Raw genomic sequence first — 22151 nt, 5'->3', positions numbered from 1 at the left:
AGCTGAATGTATCAACTGTTTGCATCACCCAGAGACTCCAGGGCAGCTTTAAAGCAGTCTTCATTTTAAGGCTAATTTAGACCCCAATGACCCATGTATTTTCAGAGCTTTCTACTCTGCCTAGTAGAAATATGAACTATTGCCAGCCCAGTGTATACTCCAGAAATTGTCTGGCCTACTGTTTTCTTGTGGTTATTTTTCCAACCCATACATGTGCACATCAGTATTTAGCCAAAGACTTAGGTTTGTGTACCTCCTGCAGCTCTCCAGAGCTCGCTAGGCGACTTCTGCCTCCCTGGTACTTTGCCCTGCAAATTCTAGCCACCTCAGCCTCCTCAAACTCCATCTCTGCCTCCGCAACTCAGTAAGACTACCAGGGCTCTTTTGACATCTCCTTTCCTGTACTGTGGCTTAAAAATTGGCTCTCAGGGACCACAGTCCTACATTCACAAAAACCTGTTGCCATCAAGTCAATTCTGACTCATAGCTGCCCTAAGGAACAGAGCAGAACTGCTCCATAGGGTTTCCAAGGAGCAGCTGGTGGATTTCAACTGCCGACATTTTGGTTAGCAGCTGATCTCTTGACGACTGTGCCATCAGAACCTTGCTTGCTGAAAGTGAAAAGGACTTGAAGCACTTACTAACGAAGATCAAAGACCACAGCCTTCAGCATGGATTACACCTTAATGTAAAGAAAACGAAAATCTTCACAATGGAGCAATAAGCAACATCACGATGAACAGATAAAAGACTGAAGTTGTCAAGGATTTCCTTTTACTTGGATCCTTCATCAACACCCATGGAAGCAGCACTCAAAAAGTCAAAAGATGTTTGCATTGGGCAAAGCTGCTGTAAAAGGCCTCTTTAAAGTGTTTGAAAGCAAACAAGTCACCTTGAAGGCTAAGGTGCACCTGACTCAAGCCACAGTGTATGCATGTGAAAGATGGATGATGGGCAATGAATAAGGAAGACCCAAGAAGAATTCATGCCTTTGAACTGTGGTGTTGGCAAAGAATATTGAATGTACCACGGACTGCCAAAAGAACGAACAAATCTATCTTAGAAGTACAACCAGGATGTTTCTTAGAAGCAAGGATGGTGAGACTATGTTTCACATACTTTGGACATGTTATCAGGACAGATCAGTCCCTGGAGAAGAACATCATGGTTGGCAAAGCAGAGGGTCATCAAAAAAGGGGAAGGCCCTCAACAAGATGAATTCATACAGTGGCTGGAACAATGGGCTCAAGCACAATGATGATTGCAAGGATGGCAAGGACTGGGCAGTGTTTTGTTCTGTTGTACATAGGGTTGCTATGAGCTGGAACTAACTCAACGGTACCTAACAACAACAGTCCTACATTATCTGTTGTCCTATGTTTGAAAACAGTTGTTTCTGATACTTTGTCTGATTTTCTAGTTGTTTTTTGTCAGGAGGGCAATTCCCTTAGCAAGGTGCTTCTTCATGGGCAGAAGAGGAAGTGCCCACCATTATTTTATCAAATGAAATATACATTTGTAGACATATGCACACGCATGTTCATTTCAGCATTATTCAAATAGCAAAAAGATGGAAACAACCTAAGCACCCATCAACAGACGAATGGATAAACAAACTATGGTACATACACACTATGGAATACTATGCAACAATAAAGAACAATGATGAATCTGAGAAACATTTCGTAACATGGATGAATCTGGAGGGCACTATGTTAAGTGAAATAAGACAATCACAGAAGGACAAATACTGTATGAGACCACTATTACAAAAACTCATGAAAAGGTTTACACACAGAAAAAAACAATCTTTGATGGTTACAAGAGAGGGAATGCGTGGGGAGGGAAAAACACTAACTAGACAATGGAGAAATGATAAGTTTGGTGAAGGGTGAGACAGTACACAATACTGGGGAAGTCAGCACAACTTGACCAAGGCAAAGTCATAGAAGCTTCACAGATACATCCAAACTCCCTGAGGGACCAATTTACTGGGCTGAGGGCAGGAGACCATGGTCTTGGGAAACATCTAGGTCAACTGGCGTAACATAGTTCATAAAGAAAATATTCTACATACTACCTCGGTGAGTAGCATCTGGGGTCTTAAAAGCTTGTGAGCAGCCATCTAAGATACTGCGCTGGTCTCACCCTGTCTGGAGCAAGGGAGAATGAAGAAAACCAAAGACACAAGGGAAAGATTACTACAAAGGACCAAAGGACAACTACCACAGCCTCCACCAGACTGAGTCCAGCACAACTAGATGGTTATCTGGCTACCACCACCTATTGCTCTGACAGGGATCACAATCGAGGGTCCTGGACAAAGCTGGAGAAAAATGTAAAACAAAATTCTAACTCACATAAAAAGACCAGACTTATTCCAACAAGGCTGGCATTAATCCAAAAAACACAAAATAATAAATGTTGGAGAGGCTGTGGAGAGATTGGAACACTTATACACTGCTGGTGGGAATGTAAAATGGTACAAGCACGGTGGACATCGATTTGGGGTTTCCTTAAAAAGCTAGAACTAGAACTACCATACGACCCAGCAATCCCACTCCTTGGAATATATCCTAGAGAAACAAGAGCTTTTACACAAACAGATATATGCACACCCATGTTTACTGCAGCACTGTTTACAATAACAAAAAGATGGAAGCAACCAAGGTACCCATCAACGGATGAATGGATAAATAAATTATGGTATACTCACACAATGGAATACTATGCATCAATAAAGAACAGTAAGGAATCTGTGAAACACTTCCTAACATGGAGGAACCTGGAAGGCATTATGCTGAGTGAAATTAGTCAGTTGCAAAAGAACCAATATTGTATAAGATCACTATTATAAGACCTTCAGAAACAGTTTAAACTGAGAAGAACACATTCTTTTGTGGTTGTGAAGGGGGGGGTGGTGGGAGAGGGGTATTTACGAATCAGACAGTAGATAAGAATTACTTTAGGTGAAGGGAAGGACAACACTCAATACCGGGGAGGGCAGCACAACTGGACTAAATCAAACACAAAGAAATTTCCTGAATAAACTGAATGCTTTGAAGGTCAGCGAAGCAGGGGCAGGGGTTTGGGGACCATGGTTTCAGGGGACATCTAAGTCAATTGGCAAAATAAAATCTATTAAGAAAACATTCTGCGTCCGACTTTGAAGTGTGGCATCTGGGGTCTTAAACGCTAGCATCTAAGACGCATCAATGAGCCTCAACCCACCTGGATCAAAGGAGAATGAAGAACAAGCTCACAGGGTAATTATGAGCCTAAGAGACAGAAAGGGCTACATGAACTAGAGACTACATCATCTTGAGGCCAGAAGAACTAGATGGTGCCTGGCCACAATCGATGTCTGCCCTGCCAGGGAACACAAGAGAGAACCCCTGAAGAAGGAGGAGTACAGTGGGATGCAGACCCCAAATTCTCATAAAAAGACCAGACTGAATGGTCTGACTGAGACTAGAAGGACCCTGGTGGTCATGGCCCCCAGACACTCTGCTGGCCCAGGACAGGAACCATTCCCGAAGCCAAGTCGTCAGACATGGATTGGACTGGACAATGGGTTGGAGAGAGATGCTGATAAGGAGTGAGGTACTTGCATCAGGTGGGCACTTGAGACTGTGTTGGCATCTCCTGTCTGGAGGGGAGATGGGAGCGTAGAGGGGGTTAGAAGCTGACAAAATAGTCACGAAAAGAGAGACTGGAAGGAGGGAGCGGGCGTCTCATTGGGGGAGAGTAATTGGGAGTATGTAGTAAGGTGAATATAAGTTTATATGTGAGAGACTGACTGGATTTGTAAACTTTCACCTAAACTACAATAAAAATTATTAAAAAAAAAAAAAAAATACCAGACTTACTAGTCTGACAGAGACTGGAGAAGTCCCAAGGGTGTGGTCCCCGGACACCCTTTTAACTCAGTACTGAAATCACTCCTGAGGTTTACCCTTCAGCCAAAGATTAGACAAGCCTATAAAACAAACAGTAACACACATAGTTCAACCGTGTATACGAGATTAAATAGGCATACCAGTCCAGAGGCAAGGACGAATGGAAATGGGGAATCTAAGGTCGAGAATGGCAGAGTGTTGACACGTGTCAGGGTTGGCAACCAACATCACAAAACAGTATGTGTACTAATAGTTTAATGAGAAACTAAGTTGATCTTAAACTTTCACCTAAAGCATAATAAAAATTTTTTAAAAAGGAAAGAAATATGTATTTGTAAAACTGGTAAAAGCACAAAGCTTCAAAGTAAAGTCTAACTGAAAATACATTGTGGACAAATGCTCTTTTGGGCCAATATCACTAAACAGAAGTAAACATTTACTTCAAGGGAATTCCAATCTTTCCAGGCTTAGAAAATTCAGATTAATTTTTTTACACTGAAAGAAATACCAAAGTGAGGAGTTGAATTTTAAAGGCTTATTATTACATTTGAATTGGTCTTTTTATTTGTAGCAGTCTGAAGTTGCCTAGCCAGCAAGAAACTAGTCTTCACCAGGTTATCCAAAATACAGGCATAGGAACGCTGGCATCATTCAGTACTCTGTCATGCGGAAATGTCACCACACCCCTGTATGTGCTAAAAACTGGGATACAGTGTTTCTTGTCAAAAGGGACCACGTTCTTAGTTTTCTACAGGTGGCTTCATTTTTAGATATGTTACTAGAACTCTGCTCTTCATTTGTTACCTCCCAGGAGAGTTAGTTTCCTCTTGATCATGTGAAAATATGCACATGATGTTCTAAGGAATTATCTGCAGAAGAACAATAGTAGCAGCTCCACTGAGTAGGAGTCTGGTACTTGGCACTCTAATTGGGAAAATGGAGTTTAATAAATCCTTTCCTTTGGAACCTTGCCTCCGATAGATTTTGCTCATTCTGAATTAAAAATGGGGACTGACACATTCTGGGACTGAAAGATGTTTCGAAGTTTCCTGGAAGGAACTAAGAATATATTAAAACTATTTGACCAGAGATTTTAGGCTCACCTAGACATGAATGTTGTATTTGGGCTTAAGAAATCAGAGGCTGTCTGATTAAGAAGCCTAACAATAAATATCCAACATAAAATCTAGGACTTGTTTATGGCACAGGAGAAAGCAGGGGGGATTTGGAGCTGCATTCCCTCAGCAGATGGATGAATCACTGGCAGATGCTATAAAAAAGATAAAGAAACCCACATCTGCTTAGAGTCCAAATGCTATCTTAAGAGTCCAAATGCTATATGGATCCCTTGTGATAGTAAATAAAGTCTTGAAGAGGCCCCACTTCTAAATCAGAAGAATTAGGGATATCTGAACAACTGTTTTCCATAGTTATCTCCACATGCTATGTCACAGAAACCTGTATGCATCATTCTTCAACCTATATAGTGTGAGTTCAATAAACATTTACTGACTGATTAAACTTGGGAAAAGCAGGTTTTGATGAAACAGCACAGACTTCACCTATACACTTGCAGCTCCCAGTTTTGTTTACCTAGAGACCATTGATACAGTTTTTCTGAATTCACTCAAAACTGAGTCCACATTTGTTTTCACCTGTTAGTGCATATATTCTGTCAAGAAAATGATGCTATTCTTGGTATGCTAAGTACTTTTTGTATAGCAGCATAATGCAATGGATGATCTCTAGAGTTATATGTCACTGAAGCAGTGATTAAGGCAGAAATAATAGAAATAGCACGTTAGAACATTTTATTAATAAATCTGGGTTCTATTTCCAGCTTTTCGCTAACCCACTGTACAATCCTTCTGCAAGTTACACAACTGTATTTTTTATAAAATGGGTCCAATAATACCTACTTTAACTTTCTCAGGAAACCCTGGTGGCATAGTAGTTAAGAGCTACAGCTGCTAACCAAAAGGTCGGCAGTTTGAATCCACCAGGCTCTCCTTGGAAACCGTATAGGACAGTTCTACTCTGCCCTATAGGGTCACTGTAAGTCAGAATTAGCTCGTCAACAACGGGTTTGATTTGGTTCTACCTATATCTTAGAATAACTGAAATGATCTAATAAGATAATGGGTAGAAGGAACTTTAGGGAAAAAAAAATTCAATAGCAATATATAAAGAAGCAGTAGCATTGATTAGAACAAGGTAGGGGGGTCTTGTATCCATTCACTGGTACGTGGTAAGCTTAACCAGAAATATGTGTTGATGAATGAGGAAATAGTTTAGGCTTTCCTCTAAGTTAGAGACACTATAGAAACTGTCTTGAAGGTATTCAATACTGACTGGGAAAAATATAACATGAAGGTTGGAATAAGAATAAACCCTTAAAAATATACGTGAAAGACAGTTTTGATGTAGGGATTCTTAAATCTGAAAATTCTGGAGCAAATTAATCTATTTTAATATTTTGAATGTAAGAATTTAGTGCCATTTTCTGAAAGGACCACCCAATGGGAGTGCTTTCATGCTTCAACTCACCAAGATGAGGTCTCAATAAAGACATTTTCAGCATCTTTCTTAATATTTTCCTTGGAGTATATTCCTAAGATGACAGACCAACAGTATTCAAATATATGAATGACTTGCATTTTCCAGAAGTGTACACATGGCTCGTCTCTCAAGGATTTTAAAGTGCTTTGAAAATCTTACTTTAGTAAACTTTATTCCACTTTCCCAAACCTTTATTTCTAGAACCTGACTTATATTTCCAGCTGCTTAATGAATTTTTTTAACTGTGTCCCAAAGAAACTTCAATTTTTCAAAAACTTTGTATCATTTCCCCCAATAAACCTATTGCACTCCCAATATTCCTACCTGGTTGCCCAAGCCAGAAGCCTGGAATTATCACTGGTCTTTTCTCTCCCCCTCACATGCCAAATCTAAAAACCAAATCCTGTAGAGTCGATATCTGAAAGTGTCCCTCCCAGCTCCACTGATGCTGCCTTAGTTTTGGCTCCTATCATCACTCACCTCAACTCTTGCAAGAGTCTCCTAATTATGTTCCCTGCCTCCAGTCTCGCCCTTTAAGCCATCTTCCACAGTGCCTTTAGAGTGATCTTCTAGAACTCAGATTATCGTCTCATCACTCTCCTTTCTTAAATCCTTCAAATAACATCTACAAAATAAAATCCAACTTCTTTATTATGACAAAAAATGGTCTTTCGTGACTTGACTCTTGTATTCCTTTTACAGACTCAGCCCTCCTAAACTCCTTTACAAACTCCATGCTCTAGCTATTCTGACCTTCTGTTTCTTAAATATTCCAGATTCTTTTATGCTTCCACACCATAGCACGTGCTATCTCTCCACCTAGAATAACCTTCTCTCTGTTATCCATGTGGATAACTCCTACTCTTCCTTCCCAACTTAGATCAAACAGCCAGTTCCCAGGGGAATCTTATCTAATCCCCTTCTCTCCCCCTTCTCCAACAACAGCATCCCCCTTCCACTCCCCACTAAGGATCTTCCATCTTTGTATTTCCACTATTTCTTGTATTTACTGCATGGTATTTTAATATTTGCCAAGAGTAAGGGCTCCAGAGTCATATTGCCTGAGTATGAATCTGACCCTAGCACTTACTGTGTGACCTTACCAAGTTATTTAACCCCTCTGATCCTCAGTTTCGTTAGTTACAAAATGGAGATTAAGTATCTACACAGAAAGCTGTTGTGAGGATTAAGTGAGTTACTATACCTAAAGTACTCAGAGCAGCATCTAGCTCTTAATAAGTATCATTAGTGATGACGCAGATGGTAGGAATAGCGTGGTAGTATCTGTAACATGAGATGGATGATAGCTTCTCAAAAGTGAAGTATTCTAGAGCCCTGGACAGCACGTACTCAAATACCACTTAAAGGAAGAAAAGAAAGATAAACATTTGGAAGGAAGAACGAAAAGACGGCAGGCAAGAAAGAATTTCAGAAGACTTACCGCCATTTTTGCCCACAGTTCTGAAGCATCTCCAGAAGGCCCGTAAGAACGATGCCCTATTGTGGGGTGTGGCTTGGATGAAGCTGAATTCCCGAAAGAGAATATGAGTTCCCTGACATACACTGTTAAAACTGCAAAGAGAAAAATTAAGAAATCATCATTAGATCAATAGTTCTAGAAGGCTGGAATCAAAATAAAAAATCAAGGCCAGATAGAACACTGAAAAAAAAGAGGGAAAAATTTTTTTTCCCAGCAAAACTCTCAACTATAAAAAAATAGGTTAGACAAAGTCCTTGAATTCTCCATGGGGAAATCTCTTCACGCACATTTCTCTGAAAGTCCAATTTCTCTGAGTGTTCCCCACCTTCCACATATATACACTGAGGAAGTTTTAATCAGTCACTGGGGCATCTTATGTAGAGGGAAATCTCTCAGTCTTTAACTGGATGACATTCATTTCTTTTTGGAGAATAGTTCTCCCTCTACCTCATTCAGAATTACCTTTCCTTAAAGATGTTCTTTCTTTACTCTCGCTGACCTATACCAGCTGTCATAAGATAGGGCTTATGGGGACCTTACTGGATCATCTATTCCAGTAACCCCAAGACAAATCCCAAGTGTCAAAGGATATAAAAGGTTCCATGACAGAACACTGAAGGTAAATAAGAAGGATCCATTACAAAAGAACAAGGGTAGAAAGTAGCCCCTAATGAGAACATGAAGCAAAGCCCTAGTGTCCAAGTGAGTCATAGATTATGCTGGGCCTTAGAAAAGGAATAATATATTCTACTGCCTTTGAGTTCTTCTGCAAAAGAAATAAAGGAGTTTGGAGTAATCTAAAAATGAAAACTCCACTGAAGAATTGGCAATTATCCAGAAATCATTCCTACCAAGGGCAGACCTCAAACTCTAGAAAACTCCTAAATTCCCTGACAAGTAAACTATGGGTGGAAAAAGTGTTAATCTTTGTGGAGAAGCAGGTATTAAACTGAAGATGGTAAGCAATGGAGTTTCAAATGCCAGTTTTCTTTATTTACCATTTAAAGGGGGAGGGGGACCCTGGTTCTCTGGATGGAACAGGAAAAAATTTCAGGAGCCATGTATTCCATTCCCCTTCTCCCAGACCAACTTCAGAAGTGCCTAACCTGTCTTTAACAGAGTATGTTATCATTTAGGAGCCCTGGTGATGCAGTGGTTAAGTGTCAGGCTGCTAAGCAAAAGGTCGGCAGTTCGAATCTACCAGCTGCTCCTCGGAAACCCTATGGGGCAGGTCTACTTTATAGGGTGGCTATGAGTCAGAACTGACTCAATGGCAATGGGCTCGGTTTGGTTTATGTTACCATTTAAGATAAAATTAGCCTCTTCCTGTTACGATTAATAATACTGTATGAATAAGCAAATTAGATACTCTCCTTCCCTCATGGAAAACTAGCATAGACATCTACTTCTAAGGCAACTATGAAGAAATGTAAGGATAACAGCTGGTAAAGAATTAGAAGAGAGATTTTCAAAAAGCATCAAAAGTGTTAATCTACTCATGCAGTTTGTGGCAGTGCTATCATCTTGAGCAAAGGAAAATGAAAACTAAAGCAAATGAGCTGTTACAGGTAAATGGATAGGGCACATTTCCAGCAAATGAAGTCTGAAATTAGAACATTCTAGCCTAAATTTTTGAAATTATCCAGCAAAGAATTAATCCCAAAGGGTGCTTCATACCCTAACCAGAAAAAGCTGGCATCTAGGTCATGGTCTAGGCTGTATAGGAACTAACACTAGTAAAATTATATTCCTGGTGTAGTTCAAAAAAAAAAATTTTTTTTAAACCAAGGAATAATTTCCGCGCTGAAGAAACTGGCTGAACCTCATTGTATAGACAAGAATTTATTCAACAAGAAATACACGAAACAAACTAATAGAGCAAGGGCATAAATACTGAAGAAGTTAAAAAGATTTATAATCGTATTTAGGCAACTGCCTTTAGATAATCTATACCAAGAAAATTCACATTTAATTAAAAATGAAAATAATTAAAAATGTTTGATTAAGGTGGCAGTTGATTAGTATGGCAAGCATAATCACCTTACTGAAAGAGTTAATAGAAGACTTACATGGTTTTGTTTCATTTTGCCTGTTGTTTTTCAATTTTTTGTTCTTTTTAAATAACTACCATTCCATCCTTTACCTCCCTAAGGATCCTAAACTTTATTTCAAAGTCAATTTAAAGTAGTTCAATTAGTTTTATTTTCTCTGGAGTAAATTTATGTTTCAATTGCTGAGTTTATTGGCTAGCTTTCTCAGCATTAGTTTTCCTTATATATTTTGGAATTTCACTGTGCAGACTCATCTTAAGTGGGAGGTTTTCACTCTATTTATTCACACTCTCCTAGGTATGGACCTTGGTCCAAAACCAGGTTTTACATTGGGTGACTTAATGTTCCATTCCTGATGATTGTTGGGATATCACAGAGACTGTCACTGAACCCCAGAGCAGCTTGCACTACTAAGTCCTAGCTGCATGGCTGTCTGCTTCCTCCCATACCCCGAGTATACAGTTTTATATAAGCCATTTCCCAGGCAGCAGTCAGAACTTTTTGTGAGTCTCCTTTAAAGGGGTGAGGGTGGTAGAGGCTGGTTCTGGTCTCTTGCCTTGTGTGTGATGCTTTTGGTCTCCACTACTCCACAAGAAATAGCCCTCAGTTACATAAGTCTGCTTCTGAATCCAGAGTGCAGGAGGCCTGTGGTTTTAGCCCCATTTACTACTGCATAGTGTTTCTGTTTAGTTCTTGGTTCATAGATGAATTTACACATGGCTATGTACTTTTTTATGTACTTACAAGGAGCTCTGGTGGTACCGTGGTTAAGCACTCGGCTGCTGAAGGCAAGGTCAGCAGTTTGAATCCACCAGCCGTTCAGTGGGAGAGAGATGTGGCGGTCTGCTTCCGTAAAGAATGAATATAGCTTTGGAAATGCTAGGGAGCAGTTCTACTCTGTCACTATGAGTCAGGACAGACTCGATGGCAACAGGTTTATGGGTTTTATGTCATTCACATTTTCTCTTTTTAATTTTATATATCATTACCATGTGTTTGAAATGGAGAGGAGGCCCAAATCATAAACACTACACGCCATCATGACCAGAAATTCCAAACAAACTTTCTACCTACCAAGCATAAAAATTCACATTTATGTTAAATTTTTATTGTAATTAGCTAAACTAAAAAGTTCCTAAATGGACATCAATATTACCTCCAAAATAAAACTTAAAAGTTCCTAAAAATATCTGAAAGGTTATACAGAAGTATACTATATGCCTGTCTTAAACAGGGTTTTTCAAAACCAGTATTCAAACCTTACTGAGCAAATTCTTTCATTTCTTAAGTTGTTGAGTTTTTTCCCTTGAGGATTTATTTTTTTAATTTTGACATAATCTCAAATTTGTAAAAATTGCATGAAGAATTCCTGGCTACCCTTTACTTAGATTATTTTACATAATATAAATATTATTTTGTTCAATTCATAGAGATCTGATGATTCCTTTTTACACTATCATGAGTAAGAGTCTCAGGAAATCTCTCTCTGGAACCTCTGGACACAAGAGAATCAGAGACATCAAAATTAACATTTCTTTGTGATTCATATATTTTATATCTCAAAAGACACAAATTAGTTTATTAAAATTAAATGGTCTAACTGTAAATGTTTCCTAAATTGATTTTGACAAGAAAATAAGCTGATTAAACTTCATAGTTTTCCCAGGTTAACAGCCTAATGTTTAATCAAGTCTAGGGCAGTTTCTCCAGTAATATGTGAAGACAGGGTAGCAGGAACAGAGTTAACGTTAATGATTTTGCAGTATACGTTTGTAAACACGTTAAGCTACTATAAATTCTTGATACACTTGCATTTTCTCATCTGGTAACAAAGGCTGTTTATAAAAAAAGTCACACAGAATTCATTAAATGGCATCTATTCTCTCCTGAAATTAAAGATGTAAATTCTAAGAATTAGTTTATGCTAATTTCACATTAGCTCTTTAATTCTGAATATTAATTAGTAAAAAGGTAGAATTGATTTAAATTATTTTCATGAATGGCCAGTAGTTCAAAGAGTATCAAAGAATTCAATATATATGTAATTGTAGTAAATCTACATAAAGAGCCATTCACATTCCACATACAGGAGTAATAAGGCCAAATAGGAACAAATTAAAATATTCCAGCTTATTCTTGATGTGCCAAGAGGCAAAAGATCACTGATTCAAGAGTTACTTGTACAACGCTCCATCTCACCAGGTACTCCTTGCTTTTACTCAAACTGAAAATCGCCAGTGACTCTTGACCTACACAGTTCTACCAGAATGTATCAGTTCAGAGTCTTCTTAGGCCATTCTCTTATCTCCTTTTTTCTTTTTGATACCAGGCCAGCTCATTAGAGTGGACTGTCTTCTGTTGGTATGGGCATTGCCTTCTGCTGTTTTGAGATAGCTTTATTTGCAAGGAACTCAAAAGAGACCTATCAAAAAAAGCAATATACGACAACAGATCACACCTAACTACGTAGCACAAATTGGCCACACCAAAGTGATACAAACACAGCAGATGGATCAGCCTATGAAAAATATACAAGATTAAAGATCCAAAACATCTTTGAAAGAATCAAGATTTAAAGTAACCATTTGTTGCTTGTATAAGCAAAAGGCAAAAAGACATCACACATGAGGGAAAAAGAAGAGAAAACCTTTGTGGCATATTGTCCACAAACAGGTTGGCAAAGTTAGTAGCCTAGAGTTTTGTTTTGCAAAAAGTCACCAAAACCTAAAGATTTATTCCTGTGGTGTGATTTGTTCCTAACAATCCCTAGGCTTATGCTTTCCTTCCTTGTGAAATTTAGATGAAGTTGTTGTTGTTAGGCGCTGTTGAGTTGGTTCCGACTCATAGTGACTCTATGCACAACAGAACAAAACACTGCCCAGTCCTGTGCCATCCCTTAAAATCGTTGCTATGCTTGAGCTCACTGTTGTACCCACTGTGTCAATCCACCTCATCGAGGGTCTTCCTCCTTTCTGCTGACTCGGTACTTTACTAAGCATGATGTACTTTTCCAGGGACTGATCCCTCCTGACAACATGTCCAAAGTATGTTAAGATGCAGCCTTGTCATCCTTGCTTCTAAGGAGCATTCTGGTTGTACTTCTTCCAAGACAGATTTGTTCATTCTTTTGGCAGTCTATAGTATATTCAACATTCTTTGCCAACACCACAATTTAAAGGTATCAATTCTTCTTCGGTCTTCCTTATTCATTGCCCAGCTTTCACATGCATATGATGCAAATGAAAATACCATGGCTTGGGTCTTCAAGGTGACATTTTTGCTTTTCAACACTTTAAAGAGGTCCTTTGCAGCAGATTTGCCCAATGCAATGTGTCTTTTGATTTCTTGACTGCTGCTTCTATGGGTTTTAATTGCCGATCCAAGTAAAATGAAATCCTTGACAACTTCAGTCTTTTTCCCATTTATCATGATGCTGCTTATTAGGCCACTTGTGAGGATTTTTGTTTTCTTTATGTTGAGGTGTAATCCATACTGAAGGCTGTGGTCTTTGATCTTCATTAGTAAGTGCTTCAAGTCCTCTTCACTTTCACCAAGCAAGGTTGTGTCATCTGCATAATGCAGGTTGTTAATGAGTCTTCCTCCAATCCTGATGCCCCATTCTTCTTCATATAGTCCAGCTTCTCGGATTATTTGCTCAGCATACAGATTGAATAGGTCTGGTGAGAGGATATAACCCTGATGCACACCTTTCCTGGCTTTAAACTAATCAGTATCCCTTTGTTCTGTCTGAACAACTGCCTCTTGATCTACCTAAAGGTTCCTCATGAGCACAATTAAGTGTTCTGGAATTCCCATTCATTGCAATATTATCCATAATTTGTTATGATTCACACAGTCAAATGCCTTTGCATAGTCAATAAAACACAGGTAAACATCCTTCTGGTATTCTCTGCATTCAGCCAGGATCCATCTGACATCAGCAATGATATCCCTGGTTTCACGTCCTCTTCTGAAACCAGCCTGAATTTCTGGCAGTTCCCTCTCAACATACTGCTACAACCACTTTTGAATGATCTTCAGCAAAATTTTGCTTGCATGTGATATTAATGATATTGTTTGATAATTTCTGCATTTGGTTGGATCACCTTTCTTGGGAATAGCCATAAATATGGCTCTCTTCCAGTCGGTTGGCCAGGAATCTATCTTCCATATTTCTTGGCATAGATGAGTGAGCACTTCCAGTGCTGCATCTGTTTGTTGAAACATCTCAGTTGATATTCCGTCAATTCCTGGAGCCTTGTTTTTCACCAATGCCTTCAGTGCAGCTTGCACTTTTTCCTTCAGTACCATCGGTTCCTGATCATATGCTAACTCTTGAAATGTTTGAACGTCGACTAATTCTTTTTGGTATAATGACTCTGTGTGTTCCTTCCATCTTCTTTTGATGCTTCCTGCGTTGTTTAATATTTTCCCCATAGAATCTTTCACTATTGCAACTTGAGGCTTGAATTTTTTCTTCAGTTCTTTCAGCTTAAGAAATGCCAAGCATGTTCCTTTATCTCCAGCTCTTTGCACATATCATTATAATACTTTACTTTGTCTTCTCAAGCCACCCTTTGAAATCTTCTGTTCAGTTCTTTTACTTCATCATTTCTTCCTTCTGGTTTAGCTGCTTGACATTCGAGAGCAAGTTTCAGAGTCTCCTCTAACATCCATCTTGGTCTTTCCTTTCTTTTCAATGACCTGTTGCTTTCTTCGTGTATGATGTACTTGATGTCATTCCACAACCGGTCTGGTCTTCGGTCATTTGTGTTCAATGAGTCAAATCTATTCTTGAGATGCTGTCTAAATTCAGGTGGAATATATTAAAGGTTGTATTTTGGCTCCTGTGGCCTTGCTCTGATTTTCTTCAGTTTCAGCTTGAACTTCATATGAGCAATTGATGGTCGGCCTCTGACTGATAATATTGAGCTTTTCCATTGTCTGTTCTGACTGATAATATTGAGCTTTTCCATTGTCTGTTTCCAAAGACATAGTCAATTTGATTCCCGTGTGTTCCACCTGGTGAGGTCCACGTGTATAGTCACTGTTTATGTTGGTGAAAAAAGGTATTTGCAGTGAAGAAGTCGTTGGTCTTGCAAAATTCTATCATTCAATCTCCGGCATCATTTCTAACACCAAGGCCATATTTTCCAATTACCAATCCTTCTTCTTTGTCTCCAACTTTCACATTCCAATCACTGGTAATTATCAATGCATCCTGGTTGCATGTTCCATCAATTTCAGACTACAGAAGCTGATAAAAATCTTCAATTTCTTTATCCACCTTAGTGGTTGGTGCATAAATTTGAATAATAATGCATAATTTTGAATAATAGTCGTATTAACTGGTCTTCCTTGTAGGCGTATGGCTATTATCCTATCACTGACAGCGTTGTACTTCAGGATAGATCTTGAAATGTTCTTTTTGACAATGAATGCAACACCATTCCTCCTCAAGTTGTCATTCCTGGCATAGTAGACTATATGACTGTCAGATTCAAAATGGCCAATACCAGTCCATTTTAGCTCACTAATGCCTAGGATATCAATGTTTATACATTCCATTTCATTTTCGACAATTTCCAATTTTCCTAGATTCATACTTTGTACATTCCAGGTTCTGATTATTAATGGATGCTTCCAGCTGTTTCTTCTCATTGTAAGTGGTGTCACATCAGCAAATGAAGGTTCCGAAAGCTTTACTCCATCCACGTCATTAAGGTCAACTCTACTTTGAGGAAGCAGCTCTTCCCCAGTCGTATTCTGAGTCCCTTCCAACCTGGGGGGCTCATCTTCCAGCACTATATCAGACAATGTTCCGCTGCTATTCATAAGGTTTTCACTGGCTAATCCTTTTCAGAAGTAGACTGCCAGGTCCTTCTTCCTAGTCTGTCTTAGTCTGGAAGCTCAGCTGAAACCTGTCCTCCATGGGTGACCCTGCTGGTATCTGAATACTGGTGGCATAGCTTCCAGGATCACAGCAACATGCAAGCCCCCACAGTAGAACAAATTGACAGACACGTGGCCTTTACATCTTTTCTTTACATTGCCTATCTGTTACAGAATTTGGCAATGCTGACTTGACAAGAGAAATCAGCGGAACATGTCGCCTGGGCCTATTCTCAGAATCCTAGAGCAGTTTCGATAATATACTTTAACAGAAGTTACCTCACACAAGCTTCTTTCTTGTAGTAGTGCTACAAAGAAGTTCCTGCACAAAAACATAATACAGTGTTTCTATGAACTTCTTATAATTCTCTTCGGGGCTGTCATTATCTATCACACTGTTGTTCAAACATATGATGTACCCATTATACACAAAAAAGTGAATGACCTGATCCTGTATCCAAGGAGAAAACTGACAAAGTGTGGTTTTAACATATGGTGCACCTGGAATGAGTTTCTGCTTGTGTCAGGTAAATCGTTGGGTTTCCCAAATTGTAGGTTTTCTGTTGACCAGGAAGAAATAAGTGTAAGCAGTATGGAAAATAGATACCTGTCACACTGCAGGTAGGCTCCCATAATCCGCTTCATCGGCTCACTGCCAGTATTAACTGAATTAGAGGTAGATGATCCAAGATTATGGTTTTAAAAATTCCAAAGTTTAGGAAGAAACCCAATAGGTTAAAGGCACCGTCTGGGAATAGGTGAACCACTTAGTGAGAACTGAGGCACCATTGTGGTGGATGGGATTCCTAATTGCTGCAACTGCAAAAACAAAACAACCCCCCTGAAACCCCTAAATCAGTAGCCTATGGGTTCACTCTATTGCCTTAAGCACTGGTGTTTCATACAAAGATATTTTTCTGCCTGACTGAGCAATCCTTAGTAGCAGAGCCAGTTTTCAACCATGACAACATCAATGAGCTCATATTTTACTGTGTGATGAAGAGAAAAACTAATGAGATGGCCTTACAGGCTCTGAGAATTGTGAAAAGCTCCTGCATTTGGGAAGCATAAGCAATGCTGAGTTTTCTTTCCTTGGTCACTTTATGAAGTCCTTCTGTCACCAAACCCCAGAGACAATCTTCTCAAAATACCAGTGCAAGAGAGTACTTGTCTCACCCTGGACTGGTGCTGAGGGTAAAGGAGAGAGTTTCCAGATAGCGTGATAACCAAACAAATTTTCCTCAAGAAGCCTAGGCTTCTCTGAAAGTAAACTGCCCTCCAATGGATCTTTATCTCCTTATAATTCTGTTAGGCTCCCGAAGAGCAAAACTGCCTTAAACTTTCTTCTCAAGCCCTCAAACTTCAAAACTTAACTGCCGAAAGCCTGACATGCTACAGTGAACTTCCAATTGCATACCCACCACATCAGCTCCTTACCCACCTCTAAGTGTCAATGGAGAAGCAAGATGATTCATTAACGCCTGCTAACCACTTGAAACTTAAATGTGAAGAAGCATCCCTCTTATAAGACTGTTTCCTTCAGGCCAGTAGGGACAGCAAATATGTGTACCTTAGGATGGGAAATCAATGCACAGGGCACTGGGAGAAGGTTACTACATATATACTCTTTATAGAATGTTAGGAATTTAAATTACAAAAGGATAACGTAGCAATTTAGAAAATGCTTTTTATATGCTACATAAAAAACAGAAAACAAATTTGTGTGTACATTATACCTTTAAATACATTTAAATAAGTCTGCATATGAAACATGATAAATTACAAAGACTGTATTAGGGTTGTTGGTGTATAAATGATTTCTCCCTTTGTCTTCCAAATAGTCTACAATGTTATTATGTACAACATTTTAAAGAAAAGATTTTTTTTAAACAACAATTACCATAAATCTCTAGTTTGTCTCATTTCTACAAGGTCCCTGAACCCTTTCCCCACAGTCTCTAAGGAGAACTCTTGATAACGGAGCTTCCAAGAGCCTGCCTAATTTCACTTCAGAACTAGAGTAATAGTGTTTTCATGGTTTCTCTGGGGAAACATCCCCTAGTCTTACAGGAAAAATTTTGGGGCACAGAATGTTCCTCTTTAGAATGTTACAGTGTATCTATTACAGCTAACCTTCTGTTACATGTCACCTGCTACATGTTGTATCTCACATTCTTTCTTCTGTGGTCTCTGAATCTGTCACGTTGTTTCTTTCTCTCTCTCTCAACCTCCTTATCTCTTCTGTCAACTGGCTCACCACGTCTGTACTATTGTATTTTGCTACTGAAGTTGAATTTAGTGTTGCAGGTGAAGTGCCCCTCAATTCATTTGCAGAAATGACAGCTGCTTCCCCACAATGTGCTTCTTGTCTACCGCCACATCTCAGGACAGCTCTTGTCCGTCAAAGTGCCAGGTCTCATTGCATACTCTCATCTAATTTCTTGTCAGTTTTCTTCTTTGTCTTTTCAACTCAATACTAATTTCTTTCCAGGTTTTTCCCACTCACAGCATATCTGTGCTTTCTATTATTTCCTTCCAGATACACTAGACAACACTTTTAAAGGCTAATTTTATTCTATTTTCTGACTGTAGCTATAACTTTCTAGGTCCTTTTATGTCATCCTTTTGTTCTCACAACGATACCAAAAATGTTCCCATTACATCTGCAAATTTCATTAAAAATCCAACACTATTTTCATAGGCCCCCTAAATGTTGCAAACCCCTTCCCCAATACAATGCCGCTCAAAAGCTGGAGGCATTAAATTTATCAACTCTCTTAGTTCAAAGTCCAGCAAGTAATTCTCAAAACATTATCCTTTGTTCTTATTCAAGATAGTATGAGTTAGGCTGGAAAGAGAAAAAAAAAAAAAAGTTTCATACAAATGCTTTAGCCATCATAGGCTAAGTCTTCTTCGCCTTGATCATAATTTAAAATAATAAAATAGAAAGGAATTTGGGATACAGAATTGTTCCTTTAGAGCCACCCACATCAAACTTGCTGATGACAATTTTATTCTCCTTTTCATGGTTATCATCTTAACATGATTGGGTTACTTTTACATCATTTCCAGAGTTAGTATCTTTTTGTTATTTTGTTGTTTTTCTAGCTTCCTTGCTCCCTTACATTCTCATCTTTTTTTTTTTTTTAAATATATTTTATTTATTTGTTTTCTATTTATTGTGCTTTAGATGAAGGTTTACACAGCAAACTGGTTTCTCATTAAACAATACAATACTGTTTGGTAACATTGGTTGCCAACCCCGCAACATGTCAGTACTTCCCTTATCAACCTTAGGTTCCCTATTTCCATTTGTCCAGCTTTCCTGTCCCAGCTGCCCCCCGCCCCCCGCCTCTCTTTCTTGCTCCTGGGCTGATAAGCCCATTTAGTCATGAGCCATGTATATTATTACTGAGCCATGTATATTATTGTTTGTTTTATGGGCCTGCCTAACCTTTGGCTGAAGGAGTGCCTTTAGTATGGGGTTAAAAGGGTGTCCAGAGGCCATATTTTATTTGTTTTATCTACAGAGTTGGTCTCACATTTTAGAAAATAAATGCCGTTTCCTTCAATAGCCACATATACAAACCTAAAGCAACTGGCAAATTCATGTATATTTTTCAAGCATTCATTTTCCTGACTTTAGCTAAAAGCTATTTTGTGTTGTTTTACTCTTCCAAGTTGAAATCCACTCTTTCCAATTTTTGGTATTAGCTAGGAAGTCCTAAAACAAGAGAGCTACAGGTATGCATGATTAAAGATATTATCTTAGTCAGCTATATGGAAAAAAATCTGTTTCTTCCTAATACATTTATAAAAATCCCTTTGAACTTTCTTATTAACTCATTAGATTTCAATGTCGCTCTTTGGGGGGCTTTCAGTGACATATTAGTTTTGTCTTCTTATTTCCAACACAGAATTTGACTTTTAAAGACACATGTTGAAAGAACTCTAGATATCAGGCAGCATCTTATACCAAACCTTTATAAACAGATGAGAATCTAATGTGTTATTTGGCTAACGACCTCAGAGAAAGAGGTCCTAAAAATTTTGGGAGATACGAGAATAGTTACCCAAGAAGCCTTAAAGGAAGAACACAAAAATTTTACAACATAAAAATTCCCTATTCCATTCTTTAAAGAGATGGAAAAACTTATCATTAACTTTATATGGAAAGGGAAGAAGCCCCAGATAAGTAAAGCACTATTGAAGAAGAAGAATAAAGTAGGAGGACTCATACCACTTGACCTCAGAACCTACTATACAGCTATGGTAGTCAAAACAGCCTGGTACTGGTACAATTACAGACACATTGACCAGTGAACAGAACTGAGAACCCAGATGTAAATCCATCCACCTATGGCCACCTGATCTTCAACAAGTGCCCAAAATCCATCAAATGGGGAAAAGACAGTCTTTTTAACAAATGGTACTGGCAAAACTGAATGTCCATCTGCAAAAAAATGAAACAGGACCCATACCTCACACCATATACAAAAACTAATTCAAAATTGATCAAAGACCTAAATATAAAGCCAAAAACTATGAAGATTATAGAAGAAAAAACAGGATCAGCACTACAGGCCCTAATACACAGCATTAACAGGATATAAACCACAACCAACAACACACAAACTCCAGAAGATAAGCCAGATAACTGAGATCTTCTAAAAATTAAACACTTACGCTCATCAAAAGACTTCACCAAAAGAGTAAAAAGAGAACCTAGAGACTGGGAAAAAATTTTTGGCTATTACAAATCAGACAAAGTTCTAATCTCTAAAATCTACAAGAAAATCCAACACCTCTACAACAAGAAGACAAATAATCCGATTAAACAATGGGCAAAGGAAATGAATAAACACTTCACCAAAGAAGATATTCGAGTGGCCAATAGACGGCACTGGGTTTTAATAGACACATGAGGAAATGCTCTTGATCATTAGCCGTTAAAGAAATGTAAATTGAAACCACAATGAGATACCATCTCAACTTGGCATTACTGGCAGGAATCAAAAAAAAAAAAAAAAAAACAGGAAATAACAAATTTTGGAGAGGCTGTGGGGAGATCGGAACTCTTAGATCGAACACTGCTGGTGGGAATGCAAAATGATACAACCATTTTGGAAAACAATATGGTGCTTCCTTAGAAAGCTAGAAATAGAACTATCATATGAACTAGCAGTCCCACTCCTAGGAATATATCCTAGAGAAATAAGAGTCGTCATATGAATAGACATATGCATGTTCATCGCAGCATTGTTCACAATAGCAAAAACGTCAAAACAACCTAGATGCCCATCAACAAATGAATGGATAAACAAACTATGGTACATACACACAACGGAGTATTATGCAACAATAAAGAACAACGATGAATCTGTGAAGCATCTCATAACATGTATGAATCTAGAGGGCATTATGCTAAGTGAAATAAGTCAATCACAAAAGGACAAATACTGTATGAGACCACTACTGTAAAAACTCATGAAAAGGTTTACACACAAAAAGAAACAATCTTTGGTGGTTACGAGGGAGGGGAGGGCTGGGGATGGAAAAACACTAAATCGACAATAGGTAAGTCGTAACTTTGGTGAAGGGTAAGACAGTACACAATACTGGGGAAGCCAGCACAACCTGTACAAGGCAAGGCCATGGAAGCTCCATAGGCACATCCAAACTCCCTGAGGTACCGAATTGCTGGGCTGAGGGCTGTGGGGACGATGGTTTCAGGGAACATCTAGCTCAACTGGCATAACAGAGTTTATAAAGAATATGTTCTACATTCTTCTTTGGTGAGTAGCATCTCAGGTCTTCAAAGCCTGTGAGCGGCCATCAAGGATACTCCACTGGTCTTACCACTTTGGGAGCATGGAAGAATGAAGAAAACTAAAGATACAAGGGAAAGATTAGTCCAAAGGACCAATGGACCACTTCTACCATGGCCTCCACCAGATTGAGTCCAGTACAACTAGATGGTACCTGGCTACCACCACCGACTACTGTGACAGGGATCACAATAAAGGGTCCCAGACAGAGCTGGAGAAAAATATAGAACAAAATTCCAACACAAAAAGAAAGACCAGACTTGTTGGTCTGACAGAGACAGGAGAAACCCTGAGAGTATGGCCCCCAGACACCCTTTCAACTCAGGAATGAAGCCACTCCTGAGGTTCACCCTTCAGCCAAAGATTGGACAGGCCCATAAAACAAAATGAGACTAAAGAGGCACACCAGCCCTGGGGCAAGGACCAGAGAAGGCAGGACGGG

General features: G+C 38.9%; 1 protein-coding gene across 2 annotated transcripts in view; it reads right to left on the bottom strand.

Annotated features, from left to right (window-relative positions):
* Positions 1-22151, bottom strand: part of CSTPP1 (centriolar satellite-associated tubulin polyglutamylase complex regulator 1) — a 227959-nt gene that overhangs the window by 107230 nt on the left and 98578 nt on the right. For both annotated transcript variants that reach the window (XM_049891061.1, XM_049891060.1), the window contains exon 3: positions 7900-8030. In XM_049891061.1, the coding sequence (XP_049747018.1) occupies positions 7900-8030 (131 nt within the window). The remainder of the gene's footprint in view (positions 1-7899; positions 8031-22151) is intronic.

Source organism: Elephas maximus, chromosome 7 (assembly GCF_024166365.1).
Source record: "Elephas maximus indicus isolate mEleMax1 chromosome 7, mEleMax1 primary haplotype, whole genome shotgun sequence".
Lineage (NCBI taxonomy): Eukaryota > Metazoa > Chordata > Mammalia > Proboscidea > Elephantidae > Elephas > Elephas maximus.
Note: the sequence above shows the minus strand (reverse complement) of the source record. Positions and strands in the feature narration are given on the sequence as shown.